This window comes from Prionailurus bengalensis, chromosome C1, assembly GCF_016509475.1.
Source record: "Prionailurus bengalensis isolate Pbe53 chromosome C1, Fcat_Pben_1.1_paternal_pri, whole genome shotgun sequence".
Taxonomy (NCBI): Eukaryota; Metazoa; Chordata; class Mammalia; order Carnivora; family Felidae; genus Prionailurus; species Prionailurus bengalensis.
The window spans coordinates 199,622,701-199,645,347 of record NC_057345.1 but is presented as its reverse complement, the minus strand read 5'-3'; the positions used below and the strand labels follow the sequence as shown (position 1 = coordinate 199,645,347).

Genomic DNA, 22,647 nt, shown 5'->3' with positions numbered 1-22,647 from the left:
GTCTGTTCCTTTGGCCTCTGGGCCAAAATTCAGTGAATTCAGAAATTATAGGGCTCGATGCTTTCTTCTCTTTAATATGTTGAGTGTCATTAAATTTTCAAAGAAATTGATCATTGCCTTATGATTCTTTTTGGTAGATAACTTAATTCTAAGAGGAAAACCTAAAGATTACCAGAAGCAAAGTAAACACTGGTGTGCATTCTTGACTAGAAATCCATGTGTCTTGTCAGAGCTTGTGTGTACGAGAAGCATTAATAATGCTTGTCCTGGGAAACTTACCACTTTTGTTAAGTGCATCAGCATGTGGACTAAGTTTTACATGATCCAAATATCAAAAGCAATCAATCTAAAGTCAATATAATGAAAGCCCAAGAGTATTTCTCTACATGTCTCAAAATTCAGTGGAAGGTATCGGGTTGCAGAGAGAAAAGTACAAAGGCAGCAGACTATAAACTTTCATTTATACGAGATGACTAAGTTCTAGATATCTACCCTACAGCAGAGGCTATAGTTAACAATATCGTGCAATATACTTAAAAAGAGGGTATACATTACATGAATTATTTTATAATAAATACTAATAATAGTGCAGATAGGAGGAAACTTTTGGAGATGATAGATATGTTTATGGCATAGACTGTGGTGGTGATTTCAAGGATGTATATTTATCTTTGAACTTACCAAGATGCTTATATTAACTTTGTACATTTTTTTTGTATGTAATTCATACTTAAATAAAGTAGTTAAAAGAAAAAAAAACAGGAGAGTGATAGAAGCAGAGTAAACAAGTGCATTCCTGGAGAGAGTAGACAGGTTCAGGGAATTGTATGCACTGACCTGGGATGGAAGCAACAGTCAGAAAGCCAGTCAGTGTGGCCAAATCCTGTGAGAAGCACGTTGCCTTTGGGTAGTCCCACCACCTTCCAGAGGCGGTCCTCCCCACAGGAGATTAGGATGTCTTTGCAGGGGTGCATGATGATGCTGCACAGGGAGAGATAAGAGAAGAGAGTTATGAGGCGATAACAGCAAACTGTTCCACATTTTGAATAAACAAAACAACAGTAGATAAACAACAACAAACAATCGCATTTCAGCAAAGCAGGACCACAGGACTGCTCACAGAGTACTATTTCAGAAGTCAAAAGAGCCAGGTTCTACCTTTGGTGATGGCTCTCACGATCACCATCAACCTAACAAACTTCACTGGATCTCAGATTCCTCGTTTGTAAAATAAGATGATTGGTTTAGGTGATGTTCCTGTCTTAATCCTGACTTGAACATAATAATTCTGATTTTTCTTTTATGGAGGAAAAGTTATGCCAATGATAATTTGGCGTTAGGATATTTGAACCAGTAGGCATGCTTATTATAGAAAATCAAGAATCTTTTCAGACTACAGTGTATCTTAAATCAGACATTATCCAGGAAGAGATCATGAATCATAACCACATTATCACAGCTCTATAACAAATACTATAAATGAAACATTAACTCCATGGCCCACTATCTACACAAAGCAAAGAAGCTCAAATTCTGTGTTAATATGCCACTTAAATTGGCTTCAGTCAATGCACAGTACACAAATTACGGTAATGAATTCAGGATGCATAAGGCAATTCCCACTCTATAAAGGCATAGAGGGAAATGAGAAAGAAGTATGTAAAATTAATGATTAACACATTAAGCAGTATTATTTGAACTGGGCTATGATCATTGTGGCTATTTAAATATTGGAGTTAAACCATTCTAAAATCAAGAGTCTACAAGGTTAATGCCTGATATTTTATCTATGGCAATGTTTTAATCTTATTTATATAGAGTTTCATCTATGCTTTACAATGTAATAGGAACAAATGTGCCCAATGTTAAGCACCTATTAAAATTTTAGCCAATATATTACCAACAAATTGTTCAATTTCAACATAGCCATCTCAAATCAAAGACATAATTCATTTACTTGCCTATATAGTGAAATAAAAAAAACGACTTTTTTTAAAATTTTTTTTTCAACGTTTATTTACTTTTGGGACAGAGAGAGACAGAGCATGAACGGGGGAGGGGCAGAGAGAGAGGGAGACACACAGAATTGGAAACAGGCTCCAGGCTCTGAGCCATCAGCCCAGAGCCTGACACGGGGCTCGAACTCACGGACCGCGAGATCGTGACCTGGCTGAAGTCGGACGCTTAACCGACTGCGCCACCCAGGCGCCCCCAGAAAACGACTTTAAAAGATAAAAATTACACATTCACTTCTCCCACAGTCCATTCTATGAATGGTCATGTTTCTCTCTTCTGCAATGTAGACTTTAGGAAATTGCTTTCCCAATGACATCATGGTCTCAGTCCACACCTACATCATTAACTCCAGGGCTTACATGAGAGCAAAACATTCCTCATCATAGATCCCTTCCAGTAATACGATTAAAATCCCAGAATTTGAGGCTGGAAAATTATGTTCTCACATTAGATCTATATAGTTTTGGAAATCTGCTGGGGTCAGTCAATGTTGGAAATAATCAACTTACAGGCATGTAACCACTATGACCGGGACCCTCTTTCTAGTGAGACCCTATTTTTCCCCAGCATTCTGTTGCTCAAAATAAACACAAAAGGGAAATTAGCCATTTTGCAATTCATCACAATGTTAGTTTGTGACTTTCAGAAGACCAACTCAGGAAAGGAATTTATTACAGCTCAAATGGGGTAGAGGATACATTTATAGAACTTAATTAGAAGAAAAATATGATGAGAGGTAAAAAAAGGCCAGATTGAAATAAATTCTATATTCAAACACATAGAAGAAAGGAAACCAAATCCTTGAAGCTACTGAGTATGATATATGTTGGCTCACAGTTTTCCTGGCAGACACATGCACACTTGACTAGATGATAAATTACCCTCTTTAAGTAAGATAACTAAAATCATTGATGTCTTTACGGACTTTGAAAGATAAGTTTCCAAAATGACTTTTGTGAGGGGAGCTATTTGTAGAAGTTAAGGAAAAAATATAAACAAACTCATTGGTAGTTAATCAGTCTTGAAAGTGTTTTTTTCCAGGCTCTTCCTGATCTCTTCTAATTTGGGGCCTCCTCCAAACCATCTATAACATCCACTTCTACTTCACATGGTCTTATCCTAGTTATCACACTCTCAGGCTTCTTTGTTCATGTAATTCTTTTCTAACATGGACTCTTTTTTTTTAATATCTCTATCTATAAAGGAGTTTTCTTGTAATCATTCTGGACAAATTTCAGTCAAGAAACTAATATTTTATTATTTAAAGAATATATTTTAATTCATTCATGAAAGAGTCTTTAAGTGAAGAGAACTATATCCAGCATATACAGAAGAGAATGCTTTCATCACAACCAATCAATCAATACTTGTTATTGAATTAGTCACTGAATAAGTATACCAGCAAATACTGGGTCATAGTGATAAAGACCCCCTATGAAAATTAGCAAATCCCAATTCAGATCACTCCATATGGGAGAAGATCAAGATTGGGAACACAAGTTAAGGGCCATGGACCAGAAATATTTCCCAAGGTACCTAAGTTCAGTGTTATTGTCAACTCTGCAGTGAGGCACTGGTATCTGAAATCTTCCTCCTCTTCCTCTTCATTGTCAATTAAAAGCAATGATATCTAGCATTGTTTGAAAATTGAACATATACCAGAAATGGTATGTTTTTTCATCTTTACAAGTTCAATGAAAGCTCAGGAGGGCAGTGGTTTAGGTCTGTCCATTTGCTGTATACTTGCTATATACTCAAACCCAACAATGGCTGGTACAAAGTAGCTACTCAATAAATGCTTGTCAAGTATCTGAGTTATTAACAATTAGTTTTGTTATTCTGTGACTAAGTAAACAGAGATTGGGATATTATATAAATTGCTTAAGTTCACATGTGGTAATGGATGGAGGCTGACTTTGAACTCACAACAGTCTCACTTTGGAGCTCATGATTTTAGCTACTTCTACTTAGTATCAGTCTTTCATAGTTTATTATTTATATGTGTATATTATAAACATCGATAAATTCTCATTATAGAGATTGGAGATATTATTATTTCACACAAATGCTTAAGTTGTTTAGTCCCTATTAATAGAATTAAAGAACACATCTAGGAATTATCAATGTATATATCAGAGCTGGGTACCACTTAACCTCTCAGTGTCTTTTTTTTGTTATGTTTCTTTAGTTTTGAGAGAGAGAGAAAGCTAGAAAGCAAGTGGAGGAGGGGCAGAGAGAAAGGGAGACACAGAATCTGAAGCGGACTCCAGGCTCTGAGCTGTCAGCACTGAGCTCGATGCAGGGCTTAAACCCATGAACTGTGAGATCATTTCCTGAGCCAACGTTCCATGCTTACTGACTGAGCCACCCAGGTGCCCCTTGACCTCTGAGTGTCTTAAAGGCTGTAGTGGACCCTACCCTTTACAACTAAAGTGCTCTGCTGCTGTAGGGAAAACCAGGTGAGTAGCATTCTCCAACTTCCTGTCTGCATAAAGCTTCTGTGCTGATTAATTGTATGTTGCACTTAATAAGATCTTTCTGAAAGATCTTATCTCTGGTGTTAATTTTATGAGCCTTGTATGTACTTCAAGGTTTCAGAGGGCACTGAATTTTTATCCACCTATTTCCATAAGCACTCTGTAAAGGAAAACGTAGAAGGATATTTAGTAAGCGTTGATTCCATAGACTTTTATTTCACTGAGAATTTCCCCAGTATATTCAGGCCTCAACTTTTATCATTTTGCTTATCTCTGAATCAGTCTTTTCAGGACATTGAAGAATAGGAGAAATAATGAACACTTTATAGGAGTAGGTTCCTGATTACAAAATTACAAACATTAACTCACTTAATGGTCATAATATCCCTGTGAGTTAGGTCTACTATTATACCCATCTTGCAGATTGTAGAACTGGGGCACATACAGGTTAAGTGATCTGCTTAAGGTCATGAAGCCAGCAAGTGACAGAGTGAGGACATGCATATGAACAGAATGTCTCCAGAGTCCAAGTCTCTCAGTAGAGTGAGCTCAGAACCTCAGCTGCCTTTTCCTTTTTTGATGACAACAGAAGCAGAAACCATGGCATAGAGTAGACTAGTATTTAAGAGTGTGGGCTCCAGAGTAAGATGTGAGTTTGAACTCTTACTCCAGTGTTTACTTGCTAGGCATCTTTAGATAAATCACTTCACTAGCCTTTTCCTCAGCTTCCTCATCTGAAAAATGGGAAGAATATGATACAGACCTCAGAGGTTTTTTTGAGTATTAAATAAGTAAATACATGTACAGGACTTAGAGTAGTGGTAAAAAAGTAATGAAACCTCAGTGAATGTTACCACAGCACAGAGTCACTGAGGCCAGCATGCCTAGCTTGAATATTGGCCTACAACTTAATAGCTAATTACTTTGTATAACCTCTCAGCCTCAGTTTCCATATTTGTGAAAAGGAAAAATAAAACTCATTCATAGAGGTGTTGTGAGGTAAAAGAAGCTGGTATACGTAAAGTGGTTGAAACAATATCTGAACATAGTTGGCTGTCCATAAATGTTAGCTATTATATTATTCAATACTACTGAATTTCATCGTAACCTGGCCCTCCATGTAGTTAACTTCTATAAACGATACATGCTTCTTTTAAAGAACATGGGTAGTAAATTTAATACTTCAAATTGTAGATATTTAGAGATAAGTGATGTTTCCATGTGGTTTGACAGACATCGGTCACTGCTGGGCTTTATTTGATGTCGAATCGTCTGGTAAAAAGGCAGGTCCCAAACATAATACTTTCACAGGTAAACCTAAAGAAGTTCTGTGGTTGTTTATTTTATGATATGATTTTAAGAAATGCATTGAGGGAAACAGTGGACAGTATGTATACACTGCCTCCTATTCCTGTCGTCATGTATACAACTGGGACAAAGTAGTTGTGGACCATCGAGCAAAACCTCTGCTAGGTCATAGACCTGCTGAGATGAGAACAGCACAGTTCCTCTCCCCAAGTTCGGTCCACAAATAGAGGTGTCCCTCTTGTAACCATAAAATGACTTTGCTTCTCAAAGATGTCTTCCTGAAGTTCTAATTAATAAGAATAATGAGCTCTTACTGAATATCTTCCTGGCACCTGCCCTAAGTGCCACAAAGTCATTTTACTTTAAACTTTGAATATAAGCTTTCTGCTTCCCTTTAACTTACTATTAATTATAATTACAAGATTCAAAGACAAAGGCCCTGTCATCTCATTCCCAAGTTAATAAGCTTGCGACTAGGGTGGAAATAGTACAGGAAAACATCTTAGGGATTTAAAAAAAGAAAATGTGGATGAATGCTAGTTCTGCTTCTTTATCAAGTCATGTCCTGATGAAGCATCCATAAAATGTTTTGTTAAACAATACCCCAGGCAAGTTACATAAACTATTATGTTCTATGAGAGATTTTTATTTTACAAAAGGACATATTCCTTATAAAAGACCACATGATATATACTTCAAAAGCTCTCCTCTCTAATTGAAATTGTTCTTTCAGGTAGTGGCATTACACAAGAATATTTTGGAAGGAATATGTGTAGGTGTATGGCGAACACTATTAATTATCAGTAGAGTCAGTGACATAAGCACCGCTGTTAGACTTTTCAAAGAGAAGAATACTAATCCAAAAAAAAAGATTGTCACAAGAAAGACTAATTAGATACCCCTGTCTTCACTTTGGGTTATTCAGCATTGTAAATGTTTCCTTCACTTCAGTTCACAGGCTCTAATTATTTCCAACACAGAAGATGCACAGTAGTTTGAAAATGAATCAATATCAAAATGTGTGCCCCATAAACTTTAGGTGACCACTTAGCTACTTATCCTTAGTGACAGCACACCCTCACACATAACATATGTTTTTATCCAGCTTACCCAGACAAGTATATATAAAAGACTTGTCTCCTTGCTTAGCTAATAATTGCATCTTATAATTGGATATGCATCGAGATTTACAAAGCACTCTAACATGCGACTTTTTTCATTATTTCGACAAATATGTATCATGAGCCTATGATGCAGTATGCAAAACAGACAGGGGCATCACCCTCATCATTTCACTCGTTTACATATGAATGGAGGGAAACAAATAGCAGCAATACAATAACTGAACAAAATGATTCAAGTATAAGAAAAACACAAAGTGATGTGGCAATGATTGAGGGGGTGTGTTATTTTTGATGAAGTGGTTAGGGGAGTCCTCCTTGAAGATATGACATGCTAGCTAACATCAGAATGGCAAGAAGAAGCATCTTTAGGATGATATAGGGGCAGGTGATTTCAGGTACAGGTGACTGCGCATGTAAAAGCACAATGGCTGAAAGAAATTGGTGTATTCAAGGGCAAGAAGACCAGGGGGACTGCTGGAGCAGGCAAGGAAGGCTGTGTTGAGGATGGATGAGGAACTGTAGAAAGACAAAGACCAGATCATGTAGGGCATCATAGGTTGAGAAAAGAAGACCGAAATTTATCACAAGATCATTTAAGTAGGAGAATGGTATATAATTGGTAAGTATTTAAAAGATCTCTAGCTGCTACATGGAAAATGAGAAAGTGCAGAGCAAGAGAGGAAACCAGGACATTTAGCTAGAGCTGTACAGCAGTAACCTAAGAATAATGGCTGTAAATCCATTTAACACATAGCTTCTCATTACTATGACAGATGTCACTTTAGCTTACTAAGATTTTCATCATTGTCTTTAGGAAGTGTCAACTCAAAGTTGTTCTCACCAATAAAAAATATTAAATAAATTAAGTGTACTTTAAAAAGTGCCAAAGTAAAATGGAATAAAACTCATAAAACATATGTATGCACAAAACAAAATAATTAGAAATCTGTCAAAATAAGGTACCAGGTCACATTCATTTTTAGAATTCAATGAAGGAAATGTGAAGTATTAAATATTAATACTTTTCTGTCACTTTAAATTTAAAAATTGTGATACTACAGATTTTATTCAAAGCTAAGTAGGATTTATATTGTCAAGATCTGGAAAGTAGCACTTCCTTTTATTTTTACTAAATAGGTGGGCATTGTCACAGTTTACAGACTTATTAATAATGCCCTGAATGGTAGTCAGAAAGGCTAACCTCTCCTTTTTATTTTAATTTTTTGTTCGATGTTCTTGAAAACACTGTATATACATTATATTTACAGTAAATTTGGAGTAAATAGTTTTTTCTTTGTCCTGATATCTGGCTGGTAATGCTAATCCAACCATCAACAGGTGAGGCAAGGAAGACTGGATGTGTGTTCTGGGTCATCAGTGGGGAAAGGCCTTAAGCAGTGACTTAGATTACACAGTAGATACTCAAAAGGCCAAATATAAAAAGAACAAATTTACACACAACTTATGTAACATCTTAACATTCATCCATATAAGCAGTTGATAAACTAAACCAAATCCTTTTTAACGAGATATAAATTATTTGGCTTTTCTCACTTCATGCAAAGAAGCAGTTCCCTACAACTTTCCCAAAATCTTTGTTTTCTTTGAATTGCATAGCACAAATGTGTATTTTTAAAATAAGTTTTCTTTAATTTCAGATGTAATAAGTTTTCTACGAAGAGTTTTCAAGTTAAATAAATTTCAAGTAAAGTCCTAAATAAATTAAACCAACTCCATACTTATAAATAAGAGAAATCTTAATTTTGTTATACTAATGTCTATATACTAATATAAACACTCCATTGAGATTTATAGATTTGTATTTTAATATGACAAAAATCTCCAAATACACATGCAAAGGTAAAGATTTTTCATTAACAATCAACTCAAAGTCACTTATGAAAAGTCAACATATATGCAAATATGCTAATAATTTTTCAAAATGTACTGTGGCCTCATCTACACAACTGGATGTCTCTGTTTCACAGGGTGGGGAAGCTCCCACTCTCGCGAATGCATAAATGATGCCATTTCCCAATTGTCTTTGAAATGAAAGTTCTTAAGACCTGGGGACCAGTGGCCCTGAACAAAAGTCATCCTCACATAAAAATGTGATATCATTTATTCTGTCTCCTTCACTTTATTCTTGTTTTATTTATCAAATAAAACAAAACTTAGAAAAGGATACTCCTAATCTGAATAATATCATTCAATTTTCTCTAGAGCTTGCTGAAGTTTCTACTATATGAAAGACCATTTCAAAATACAGACTCAACTAAATTAAATGTATAAACTCCAAAGACAAAGGAAGCCAGGACGTGCTATTCAGGTAAATGGAAGGAGGAAGATCATCAAAACAGTTTAACTGTTTTCAGATTTATGAAAATATCTCCTGGAACCTTCCTGTTACTTTAGCACCTGAACATTTTATGCTATATAGTTTTATACACACTGTGCTTCATGTTATGAAATCACTGTAGTTCTTTATGGTTTAACAGGTTTGAAAGTTACATTACACATTTATGTTCTTAAGAAACCCATTTCAATAATAAAGTTTATTTGGTTATTTCATGTTTCAGCAATTTACAAGAACCCTTTGTAGCTATGAATATAAAAATTTTCCATTCCACATCTTAGTATAATAGTGACATAGAATAGATGCTTTTTTAAGCTAAAGTCAAACAGCCCCACAGTAAGAGCTCTATCATGAAATCTCTTTTCCAGGAGAATATTTAAAAATACGACTGAGATATATAATCTAGGAATAATTGGGAGTATTACTACTTAAGATATGGAATTAAGGTAAATTTACATGCTATAGTACAGAATTCTGTTCTGAATGTGGCCCAATTTATTAGAAACCACCAAGCCAATGTGAGGGTTGTAATGATGTTTCACTACCAGCTCTATTTTTGGTACATATTTGATAAATAAATTAGAAAGCCAAAATTAAATATTTTTGATTGTTTTATTTTTGAGAAATAGTAAAGTTTAGCACTTTTTTACAAATATGTTTTGGAATTTAAGGAACATGTTGAAATTATCATAAATTATAGAGATCATTCTGAATATCAATTTCTATACTAAAAAGTATCTTAAGACTGTGTTTATATCACCCTGGCCCATTTGTGTCAGAGTCCATGCAGCAGGACTGACGGGGACAAGAAATGGCACTAATTTCCTAGTGTGGCACTCACTATATGTAACTAAGGATGTTCGAGGGGAAGCTGGAGCTGCCATGAGTGAGCCCCTGATCTTCCCAGTGAATGTGGGAGGAAGAAGGGACAGGAGTAAAACTCAGCTACAAAAAATCTCAGTAAAGCTATTTAAAAATCACAAATTAAGTTCAGGGTTGGCGACCAGAATTGATGAATACAATGAAAAATTAAGTTCACGGGGTGGAATTAGGTGGCCAACTGGGCCAAAGTGAGAACTGGTAAACACCTAAGACGGTAGGACTTAAACCCTACAGGTCCAAACAATGACAGATTTAGAAAAGCAAGAAACCGACAGGAAATGTGTCTTGATAATTTGCCATGCAGTAGGGTGCTGTTTTATCTTTTATTCATATGAATTCGCCTCTAGGTTGTAAATGCTACTGACATCTTCCTTCCTCTCCATGTGAGAGAGACAGAAATGAAAACGGGTATATTGGCTAGTTGTTCTTTTCCTACCTACCCACTTTGGGTAAGAAAAGGGGACAGAGAGCAATCCAAGCAGCAACCTGCTAGAATCTCAGGTAAGCACTGGAGTTTCTGTTTACACTCAGACCAATATTACAGTCAGAACAGGAGCAACTGGGGGCTCCTGGGTGGCTCAGTCGGTTAAGCATCAGACTCTTGATTTCAGGTCATGATCCCAGGGTTGTGGGATCAAGCCCTGTGTGGAGCTCCACACTGAGCATGGAGCCTGCTTGGGATTCTCTCTCTCTCTCTCTCTCTCCCTCTGTCCTCTCTCCTGCTTTCTCTCTATAAAATTATATATATATGTGTGTGTGTGTGTGTGTGTGTGTGTGTATAATTTACATATTATATTATATATTATAAATAATTATACATTATACACAATTTACATATTATATCATATTATATATATAAATATATAATATATATAAATATATATAATATATAAATATATATAATATATATAAATATATATATAATATATAAATATATATAATATATATAAATGTATAAAATATATTTATAAATATATATAATATATATAAATATATATATAATATATATAAATAAAAGAACAGGAACAACTGCATATTCAATTCCATGATATATTATCTATTTTTACTTCTACCAATTCGTGGGAGAAATAAAGGTATGTACCATTCCCAATTATCTGAAGATACAGCTTAATTGAACCTCCTTTTATAAATAACTCAAATTACTTTCCTTATGCATATTTAACATCTGCAGCAGAGACCCTCTTAAAATTTTTCAAAGCTTCCCTATACCATATGGCTCTGCCTTCAGTTACTTTTTGCATTGTGTGTGTGTGTGTGCACATACATGTGCAGGCATGTGGGTGTGAATATACAACTGACATTTGAACATTTTGTTTATTTATGTAATCCTTAGCAAGGAAAAGAATCTCACTATAAGAGCAACCAGGAGAGGTGGTACGTGTTTGCTGCAGTGTTTATCAAGCCCTTAATCCTTCTTGTTCAAGCCTTCTCCTGTGTGTTGTTTTCCACTTTACCTCAATCATGTAGGTATAAGAATGCTGAGGCTAAGGTTTTGTGTGCTTGAGCACTCTGCTTTATCTTTTCTCAATCTAAGTTTTCAGTGACCTGTAAAATTTCACCTGATTTAATGACTTCACTTATTATATATATTTCCATCCTCTTCTACACAGATCAGCTGCTTCCATGCCCCTCCCCCACATCTTTATCAATATTGCTAATGCAATAAAGCAGATTTCAAACCGAAGGGTAGAAAAGAATGATGTGGGCAGATAATCATGAGAAATACTTTATTTTAGGTCAAGTTAGGCACTGGCAGTTCTAAACACAAAGTTGCAAATGTGTTAATAACAATCATTCTTATTTGGGGCACGTGTGTGGCTCATTTGGTTTAATGTCTGACTTCGGCTCAGGTCATGATCTCACTGTTTGTGGGTTCCAGCCCCACGTTGGGCTTTGCACTGACAGCTTGGAGCCTGGTCCCTGCTTCAGATTCTGTGACTCCCTCTCTCTCTGCTCCTCCCCTGCTCGCACTCTGACTCTCTTGCGCTCTCTCTCTTTCTCTCTCAAAAATAAATAAACATTTAAAAAATTAAAAAATAATCATTATTATTCTAGAACATTTTGGCAAAAGGAAATTATTTTGTTATAGCATGTTATTAGTTTGACAGAAATAGAAGGAATTTCATATGTTATGATAATTTTCTTTTTTGGTTAAGACAATCACAGCAATAGTTTAAGCAATGGAGCTCTACATAGCAGTTACTCTAAAGGTTGTGGTCTGTGTTACTCAACTTAGCACTTGGAGGATACCTAAGCCTTGGTTTCCTGTTCCTTAAAATAGGAATAATAAGTGCCTTTAGCTCATATAGGAGATTAGATGAAATAATTCATAAATAGTGCTTAGTGCAGCTCCTGGTGTTCAATAAAATTAACTATTCCAATTCTTATTTTAAATAGTTTTGGCAGCTCTTTCTCACATAGTAGATATTTAGTGAGTTCTTGTAAACAGAATTATCTCCTAAAGATGTCCATGTCTGAAAGGGGAGGTCATTCAAAAGACATGAGAGTTGGTTGACCCGTGAGCTGAACTCGGGCAGTCATAGCCTCCTCACTCCCTCTCCTGTCCTTGGAATGTGGGTTCTGTTTGTCTTTCCTGTTACCAGAAGCTGCTCCAAGGACATGGCTTTGAGACAGTGATGTGGTGTGGAGAATATCTGCATGATATACATGACTGAACCCAGTTAAGTCCTCTATATAAACTTTTAAGATTTGGCAGGTGGGCTCAGGGATCTATTCGTATTGCCACCACTGAAGACAAGGCTTGTATGTTAAGTTTCCTTGATTATTAAAACAACTACCAACCGGGAGGGGGTTGCCTCTTTCTTCAATCTCTTCCTGAACTCTGAGTACGGGAGTTGATTTCAGATGACATACAGAAAGCCCTCAAGGAGGTTATGAACCAACAATGTCCAAATCCTTGAAGTCTGGGAATATGCTTAAAGTAAGAAAAGTACCCTGGAGGGTGGGTCTAATCTAATTACAGCAGTCATTAAAAAAAAAAAAAAGAGACAGATATGTAAGTCAGAGATATTCAAAGCATGAGATTTGATCCACCTTATCTGCTTTGAAGTTGAAGGAAGGGGAAAATGGATCACAGAATGTGGACGACCTCTAGAAGATGAGAATTGTTCTTACCCTGGCAGCCAGCAAGGAAAAAGGAACCTCAGTCCTACAAGTATCTAGAACTGAATTTTGTCCACTATCTGAATGAGGCTGGAAGCAGATTCCATCTCAGAGTGAAGACGGTCTTACTAAGATGCTTAGATTTTAGCCCAGTGAGATGCCAGGCAGAGGACCCAGTCAGCCTGCCCAGACTCCTATCTACAGAACCATGAGATAAGAAATGTATGTTGGTTTAAGTCACTAAATTTGTGGTAATGTGTTATAGCAGCAATAGGAAAGTGACACAGTCTTAAAGTAACAAAGGAAATTAAATTTAATTCAGAACATTATTGGTCTGTTTCGTGGAATATGAAATTATAGTTTCTAATATTTTAAATTTAATATAAAGGGGTCTCACTGATTTAGATCAGTTGTTTCCAATGAAAACAAAACCATTAATATTTTATAAGTATATTATTTCGTGTCAAATTAATCAAAATTCCAGAAGGAACATAGCTTTTTGCCATGACTGATTTTCTTGAGATTTTTATCAGTCTTGAATCACACAAGAACACTGTAATTAAATCAGAAAAACAGTAAGCAAAGAAAGGGATATAAAACAAGATACTTTAATTTCCTCCCCAATGAAATGTTAAAGTCCATCTTGTTCTAAGAGAATTTTCTTTAGGCCTTTTTGGCAGGTAATTTTAGTGGCAATATACATAGATACATAATATTATTTTATATTGTACCATATTATATATATATATATATACACTAAAATATAAATATATATAAATATAAATAAATATATTTATATAAATATAAATATAAATATATATAAATATAAAAAATATAAATATAAAACATAAAAAATATATATATACACACACTAAATCTTTTCTTCTCAGTTTTCAATTGGTTTTATCAGATTGGAAAAATATTTGATTGTTGATAAGCTCTCTTTTCCTAACAAATATATATGAAATTAATTTTTTTAAATAGCTTTCAACCTTTTTAAGAACCACGACAGTTTTTTTTTATATTTATGATAGTTGATATATTTTCACTTGTGAAAAATGATTAAGACATTAATTTACCTCACATAAATCATCTGACTAATGACTATGTTTTACAGTAAGTAGCTTTTTATTATCCCCAAATAACCTTTGGTTATTCTCATGATGAAAATATATGGCTCCAACATACTTACATACATACATACATAAATGTATGTGCGTGTGTGTATGTGTGTATATACACGCACACATGCACATATATATAGTTAGGAGTTACTCTTAAAACTAGTTTTTTTTCTTTCTTTTACTTTTTTTTAGCAACATCGATAAAAGTATCTGTAAGAATAAACTGGATCTTTTCACATAGTTGCAACTTTACAGTAATAGTTTCATTCAAATTTTACATTTATTTCTCTTCTGAAATGTGTTTAGTTTTTTTTTTTTTAAGTATTATTTATTCATTTTGAGGAGAGAGAGAGGGAAAGAGAGAGGGAGAGAGAGAATCCCAAGCTGAGAGCATGGAGCCCCATACAGGCCTCATCCTACCAAGCATGAGATCATGACCTGAGCCAAATTAAGAGTCAGAGATTTAACCCACTGAGCCACCCAGGCACTCCACGAAATATTTACTTCTGTAGAACACAGATAAACATCAGCTTTTAAGATCACTGCTATTGTATCTACAATTCATTCCTGTGTTCAGTCCCTTGGCAGTGTAACTTTGCAGTATCTCTTCCAACTGTGACTGTAGACCTGCCCATGTGACTGGGAGTAACCAATGACATGTTAGTAAATGTGGCACACTTGGAAAGGTTTGAAGAGTATCTGTAAGATTAGGCTTGCTATCTCTTCTGCCCTCTATCATCATCATGACAAGAATGTACCTTTCCTAGCCTAATGGGGGATGAGAGAAACATGGAGTGGAACTAAGATGTCCAGATTTTCACTTTCTACCAGCTGCCCCCACACATAAAAGTATAGTCAAGACTAGAAGAACCAACATCTAGCTACAAACAGTAGACTTGCCTAGATGATGATCTCAGATGCCCAAGCATTAAATACTTATTGATGTACATCACTGAGGTCTTATGGCTTCCCCCCGCCACCATCTGAATTAGGATAAAAAAAAAAAAAAAACTAACGAACACAGATGCATTATTTTATACTTTGTGCTGTTTGAGAAATTCTTTTTATGGAATCAGAAACAAAAGGTTCTTTTTACATTTACCCCAATTACTGCTATTGAAATAACAAAAGCATTTCTTGCATAAATAACTTTGATTGTAGTATTAAATTTTGTATTCCTTATGATTAAGAGTAAAATAAAATACTAACAACTTAAACACTTTTTTTAATTTATTATCATATGTATTTGTTTTCTATGGCAGTTTTAATAAGAGAAAGTATTTAATCTATTGTATAAATCATAGCATTTAGAGTCATAGTCACTGGACTTTAGGGCCAAAAAGACTTTCTGTTTGGATATATACCATGTTATACATGCATTGTGAAAAATGCTGAATTCCAGTGTCATTCTTCACTGCCACCTAGTAAATATTTGAGAACCTGTGTTTTCAATTTACCTGCATTGCCATGTATGCAAAATTATTTTATTATTATCCTATGACAACCTTTAACTTGGAAATCAGATCAGTTTCAAGCAGTTATATAACATGTGGATGAATAACTAAAAATTGTTTTTAAAAAGTACTTCCTATTTATTACATTGCTTCCCCTTCATTGGTAAAGACAGTAAAAACTTGACTATAGCTTTGAATATTTAAAAAATAATTTTAGGAGCACCTGGGTGGCTCAGTCAGTTGAGTGTCTGACTTCGGCTCAGGTCATGATCTCACAGTTCATGAGTTCAAGAACCCCACATCTGGCTGGCTGCTGTCATCACAGAGCCTGCTTCGGATCTTCTGTCCCCCTCTCTCTCTGGGCCTCCCCCACTCACGCTCCCTCAAAAATAAATATTTAAAAAAAACCCTAATTTTAAAAATTATCTATGCTTCTTACAGCCTACAACTTATCCATAATCAATTAGCATTTATTGACTATTTACTGTGAGTTCAAGATTTCATTAACCAACAGGACAAGGAGAATATAAGATATCCTTCCTGTGTTACTGGATTGTAATCTGAAGCATTTAGTTTAGTTTTCTGAAAACTGGTAGATACTGTGAACATTATATAAAATGATTTTCAAATTTCATGTGAATTATTTTTTTTGACCTAATAATCTTTTTACGTGTTAGAAATTCCAAAACATTTTGCTGCAAGTCCCTGCAGTCTTGTTAGAAATCAGAGACAACGGAAGTCACCATTTTCATTCATTTTCAACAATTATCACGATTTCCTTGTAATTTTTGTTCTTCTTTGCCTTCATCTTTTCCATCTGATTTTTGAATCTTAATTAGGCTGAGCTGGAACTCTTGCACTGGATAGTCCTCCCACCTAACTTTTCCCATCCATTATTTCAGGTTTCATTTGGCCATGCTACTGACTTGTTGGAAATGTCAAGGGAAGTAGAAAATCTTTATGCAAAATGAGTGTTCCTTGTTCTCTGTTCTCTGACAGTCTGCAGATATGAGGACAGCAATTAGAAGGCGGCTGGTTCCTTGACCTTTACGTTTTAGCTTTCTTATTCCTAATGTTACTGCCACCCAAAATGGCTGCTCTGAACTATGAAAAATCTATAACTTTTACAAATGGCTGTAAATAAAATAATTAAAATTATCAAACTATAATTATTACTAAAATAATAAAATATTGTTAGAAGGAAGCCTGTCACCAGGCTTTGTGTTTTTAATGAGGAATTTCCTTTAAAGCTTATACTCCTAGCCCCTCTCTACAACATCACTCACTCTTTCTGAGAATGCAGGAAAAACTTGTCTGTATGGCCACATGGCAACTTTGGAGTAAAGAGTTAACTTCATAGTGCTCAGTTCCTTCTAGTTTCTGTCTCTTCACTGCCTGTAGTGAACACACTTTTTCAGTTCCTATGTGCTGTACATTACAAGGATAGGCCCCTGTGTGATAGGCCAACTATCACTCAGCATTATCTATGCCCCAAAAGGTTAGCCTATTTGCAAGAGTAGAGTAGTAAAAAGGTGAATGTGGCCACATATCGAAATATCCCTCTAATTTAATTTTTATCAGTAAAAGCTAATATTTTATCTCCATCTTTCAGAGGCCTGGGTTTAGGTCTCAATGAGATCTTGAGTTGGCCAAGGAAAAAAGGTATGCATTTACTGGCTCTCTAAATTCCAAATCTTAAGAAAAAGACACTCATTAGGAAGACTAAACATGTCTTAACATGTTTTTCATAATCTTGGGCATGCCGAATTTGATCCTCGTCAAAGTACCTACCTAGGTAGCTTCTAATGTGCCTTGTGCTTTTAGGTTTGCTGCTGCTTTTACAGATCTGTAGATGGTTATAATGCGGGCCAAGCACATGGATTAGTAACTATGGATTATGTGGTTCTCCATAACTAGTTTCATAAAACAATTTCTCAAACAATATGAAACATTAAACTCTAAAAATAAGTTTGTTTCTAAAAATTACTTTTAAGAAATAAGCTTTCTTGAGATATATAAGAAATAAAGCTTTTCCTTTGTATAATTTTCTTAAGACTCCTAAAATTCATATTCATAATTTGTATTCATATTAGTATTAATTCATATTAGTATTCACATTCATAAAGTATTCATTCCATACTTTAAATGCATAATCTGGGTTACCTGTCTATACATTTATTTCCTCATTTATAGAACATAAATATTGAGGGATTAAATAAAATTTAAATTAAAATACATAGAAAGCACTTAGGAAAGCATCTGTCATATATGAAGTGCTCAATTAAATTGTGGTCATTATTTTTTTCATTATTTCCACACTTACGAATCACTTTCAAATTTCTCAGCAAGTTAATTTTTAAATTTTAAACCAAATAATAATTGAATTTTAAGCATCTTTTCAATTTCTTAACAAAATATCTGAATTCTTCAAACTTAAATATAGTACTTAGGGAGGGGGAAAAGTCAGATGGTTATAAGCTGATGTTTTCAGTCTTTCAGTTTTAATTTACTGGAAATGTAGACTCTAATGGAAAAAAAAATGATTGTTGGATTCTTGCTTTATACCAACCCAAGAGATCTATACTATCTATCTATCTATCTACCTACCTATCTATACACAACTATATATATATACAACCAAGAGACCTATAGATCTCTTTCAAGTTAGTTTTTAGGGAAAAAGCTACAAAAGATCCAAAATTATTGATCAGTACTCTGATGCCTACACGTAACACAGAATTGTTGATTTTCGATTCCCTCTTATAACAATAATATATCCTTTCCCTATCTTTGTCATAGCTAATCATGAAAATTATTATGCTTTAACAGAGTGTAGTGGTCAAGAGTGTAAATGAGTGCTATTTTGTATAAAGACCTTTAATAATCTTAAAATCATTTAAGAATTTTTTTCAGGTATATTAGCTTTGTCTCTCAGCTTTCTCTGGAAATACATGTTAGCATCAGGGGAACATTTATTTCCCCATTCAATCACAATTCAAATGCAGAAAGAGATGAACATAGTACACTAACTCATTTTTCAATGAAATGATATTCTACGATATCTGGTTTGGGTATTAACAAAATGATACTTTGGCAAGCAAGGTGTTAAACCTAATCTATCCATCTCCTATTTTTAACAATTCAATTCTTTAGTATGCTTATCTAAGTGGCAAGATATATGTAATGCAATCAAATGCTTAAATACAAGTTGTATATATAAATTTTTTGGTAAAAAAATATAGATATATAATTTCTTACCATTAGATGAATCATTAAAAAAAAGAAAAGAAAAACAAGATAAATAAAATGCCAATAATTCTGGGAAAACTGACAAGGGAATAAATCTACTTTTAAAATATACAAAAAACAAGTGTACAATATACGTACCACAATAATAATATATACTATTCAGGTTTAGTTCTTAGTCCTTTACTTGTATTACTAATCCAGTAGATTCTTCTCCATATTAAAGAATTACATTTTGTAAAATTCTAAAGCTTTGCGAATTAAGGAAATAAAATTATAATCTGTAGAACAAAATTATTCAAAACCCACAATTCTTAACTCATGTATTATATGAAGTGCTATAATACTTTCATATTTGGTTAGCATTAAAACTGGTTTTATGTTATAGACCTATTTTACAAGACTAAGGAAATGAACATAAATGTTTAATTGTGAATTTAAAAATATTTAGGAATGGTATTCCATCCCATTTTGGCTATTAAAATATTCTGTTTCCTACCATTAAAAGAAGTTAGATACTAAAAAATGCAGAGATTTCAGAAAATTTTTATTCTAAATATAACTTAGATTTTGATTATATAAATATTTGTGCCACTAGGCAAAAGCCCCAAAACAGTTATACACATAATTTATTATGGGGTTTGAAAGTCTAATAATGCATGCATAATTTGACACAATGAACGTACCTATAATTACAGTCTACAAGAAAGAGCATTCTCTGTACTTAAAAAATAAGTCCTCAATTACCAAATAAGATGTGTTATATTTCATTAACTTTACAATATAACTCTACTTTAAACCTGAACAGTAATGAAATCTTAAAAATACATCAACATTTAAGTAAAAAAAATAAGCACGAAAAGAGTAATGCTAAGCCCATGCAAATTACTGCTATAGTTAAGTGATTTTCAAATTTTAAGTCTGCTTCCATTAAGGTGATTATTTTCACTCGTTTTATTAAGGAAAAAATTTCTTCTGAAAAAAAAATGCTAATATCCATCAGGCAAATAGGGAAGCAATTAAGTAGACAAGGATCTAAAATGAAAGTTAATCCCTTACTTTCCTAGCACTACTATGTATAAAACCAGCCAAACCGCTTTTGTGCCCCATCAGCTTCCAAAGTGAAGAAATAGTCTTGCCAACGTAAGTCTGTCTTTACCTATCAATTGCTCTTATCCCCATTTGTCATGCTCATGGCTATATTTTTAGGAGTGAGACGGGCATGGCAAAAAGTTTATGTCTCCCATCTAAGAACAATTAAAAACAAAAACAAAGCACAATAATAATGACAAAACTCTTTTTTCCACTGCAAGAATTAATGGAAATGTTATGTACCACGGTAAATTAGTTGGCAATAAATGAACTTCACCAGAGCCATAAAATCTGAGACATTAGCAATGGCTATGTTTTCAGACTGAGAAATATTTTAGGACCTACTATGTACTTAAACCTCAGCACATCTTTATTCATTTGTAATGATTATTATTATAGTTTCTGGTCTTAGTTTCCAGTATTTTTCTATCCAACTACACTATTCTCTGATCCACAAAGAAGCACAATAACACATAAAATGTACTTTTCAACCTTATTGCTTTATATCTGTTTTCACTAGGGCTGCCTAGTGATAGCTTGCTTATTCCTCCATAAATCACATGCTACCTCTCTTTCCACTCACCAGTCCTAGCTATATTTGAGACTTAGAAATTTGATCTTTAAGATGACCTCTTCCAGTGTGCCTGGGTGGCTCAGTTGGTTAGGCATCCCACTTGGGCTCAGGTCATGATCTCACGGTCCGTGGGATCAAGCCTGGAGCCTGCTTTGGATTCTGTGTCTGCATCTCAATCTGCTCCTCCCCCTCCCCCCCGCCCCCACTCATTCTCTCTCTCTCTCAAAAATAAATAAATATTTAAAAAATTTAAAAAGAAAAAGATTACCTCTTCCAAAAAGACTTTCCTGGTTTCCTATAACTGGTTGTACTCTTCCACACCTGAGACTCCAGGGTACTTATTGTATACATGTATGGAATTTACCTTATTCTGCCTTAAATGGAATCTTTTACCTTCCCAAATTAATGAACAGTGATTCAACTGTCTAAAATTCTAGATGATTTTCCAAAGTCAAGCAGCCACTGTTTCATTTCTCATTCATATTTTAAATAACTAGTTATCAAACGAAAACAATCCAAGAGGTTGCCACAGCCTGGGGGGGAAAAAAAAAGTTTCTCTTCCATTTTGAGTAGCTCTGTACCTCCTGAATAAACACCATCAATTTCAGGCATTTTACCCATTATCCAGCTAACTAAACTGGACGATATCCTCTGGATGGTTTTGTCTCAATTGTCAAGGTAATTGCCTCAATTCTTTTCGTCACTGGGTAATAGAGACCTGGCCTAAATGTGATTATTATTAAAATCAAGTGGTTAAAAAATATAAATTCGTTCTCTATCTACTTAATTTCCTATTAGAATTTTAATGTGCATTCCTAGTTTCCAAGTGTGTGAAAAGATTATTGAAAAGATTTGAAACAACAAAAAAATATATCTTCTTTCAGAAATGGCCTGTTTAGAAGCCCCCAGGAACCTCAAGAATAATTATAAAGCAGGGATATGGAAAGTTTGCTGAGCATTTGGCTTTCTCTTTAAGGATATTGCCAATTTAAATGTCCTTTTCCTACTTTTTCTGTTTTTCTCTTCCTTTTCATTATAGGAAAAGTCTTCCCCTCCATTTCCCCCTCCTCATCTCCCTTCTATAGCTGTTAGCAGGAAGCCGCAAATTTCATTTCAAAAAAGATGTTTTAAATAGTAGCTCCTGAGAAAGTGGGTAATTTTCCACTATAGGATTGTTCTGTAGTATAATCAACTTCTGAAATTTCATTGATGGATGACACGGTTGGATGCATGCCACACACCATACACATCAACTTTACTGCTGTGCAACAATAATGTCACATTCTGGGTTGTGAAATATGTTCTCTTTTAAGGGAATTTGCAATACATAATAAAAAAGATCTCATTTCAGGATTGTTGGTTTTGGCTGGATGTTAGATGTGAGAGAGCTTGCAAAATGTTTTAGAATTTTGCAACTTGATTAGCCTTGAGAAGTGTAAGAATCATTTCTTTTATATCATTGTTATGTCTAAGATCCTGCTAGGGAAAGTCTATTGAGATATTAGAGATTTCCTTAGGAATTAATTTGTGGCTCCACTATTTTTTCGGGAGTAAAAGTAGGAAAGAGATCATGAAAAATGTTTCCTTGTATATAGAAAAAAAGAATACATTTTAATAATATTAAAATTCTACATTGCAAGTATTTTCTTTTTGAGTCAAAGAACAGTAAGAACAAAAGACTCAAGTAATAATAAGTCTGATGGCCATTCTCCATCTTTCTGCTGAAGTTCTGTGCAGTTCAGTGTTTTAAATGGGATCAGCAGCTGAAATATTGTGGAATCTATAGTAGTTAACCAATTCATCTTACATTTAAATGTATACTTTGTAGTCTTTGAGAATTGGCTCCCCCA

The 22,647-nt window shown here is 34.4% G+C and overlaps 1 protein-coding gene across 1 annotated transcript in view; it reads right to left on the bottom strand.

The window, feature by feature from the left end:
- The window catches only part of LOC122479521 (sperm-associated antigen 16 protein-like), a 556,036-nt gene that overhangs the window by 523,566 nt on the left and 9,823 nt on the right, over positions 1-22,647 (bottom strand). The window contains exon 2 of the mRNA XM_043573372.1: positions 838-1,030. Coding sequence (XP_043429307.1) covers positions 838-1,030 — 193 coding nt within the window. The remainder of the gene's footprint in view (positions 1-837; positions 1,031-22,647) is intronic.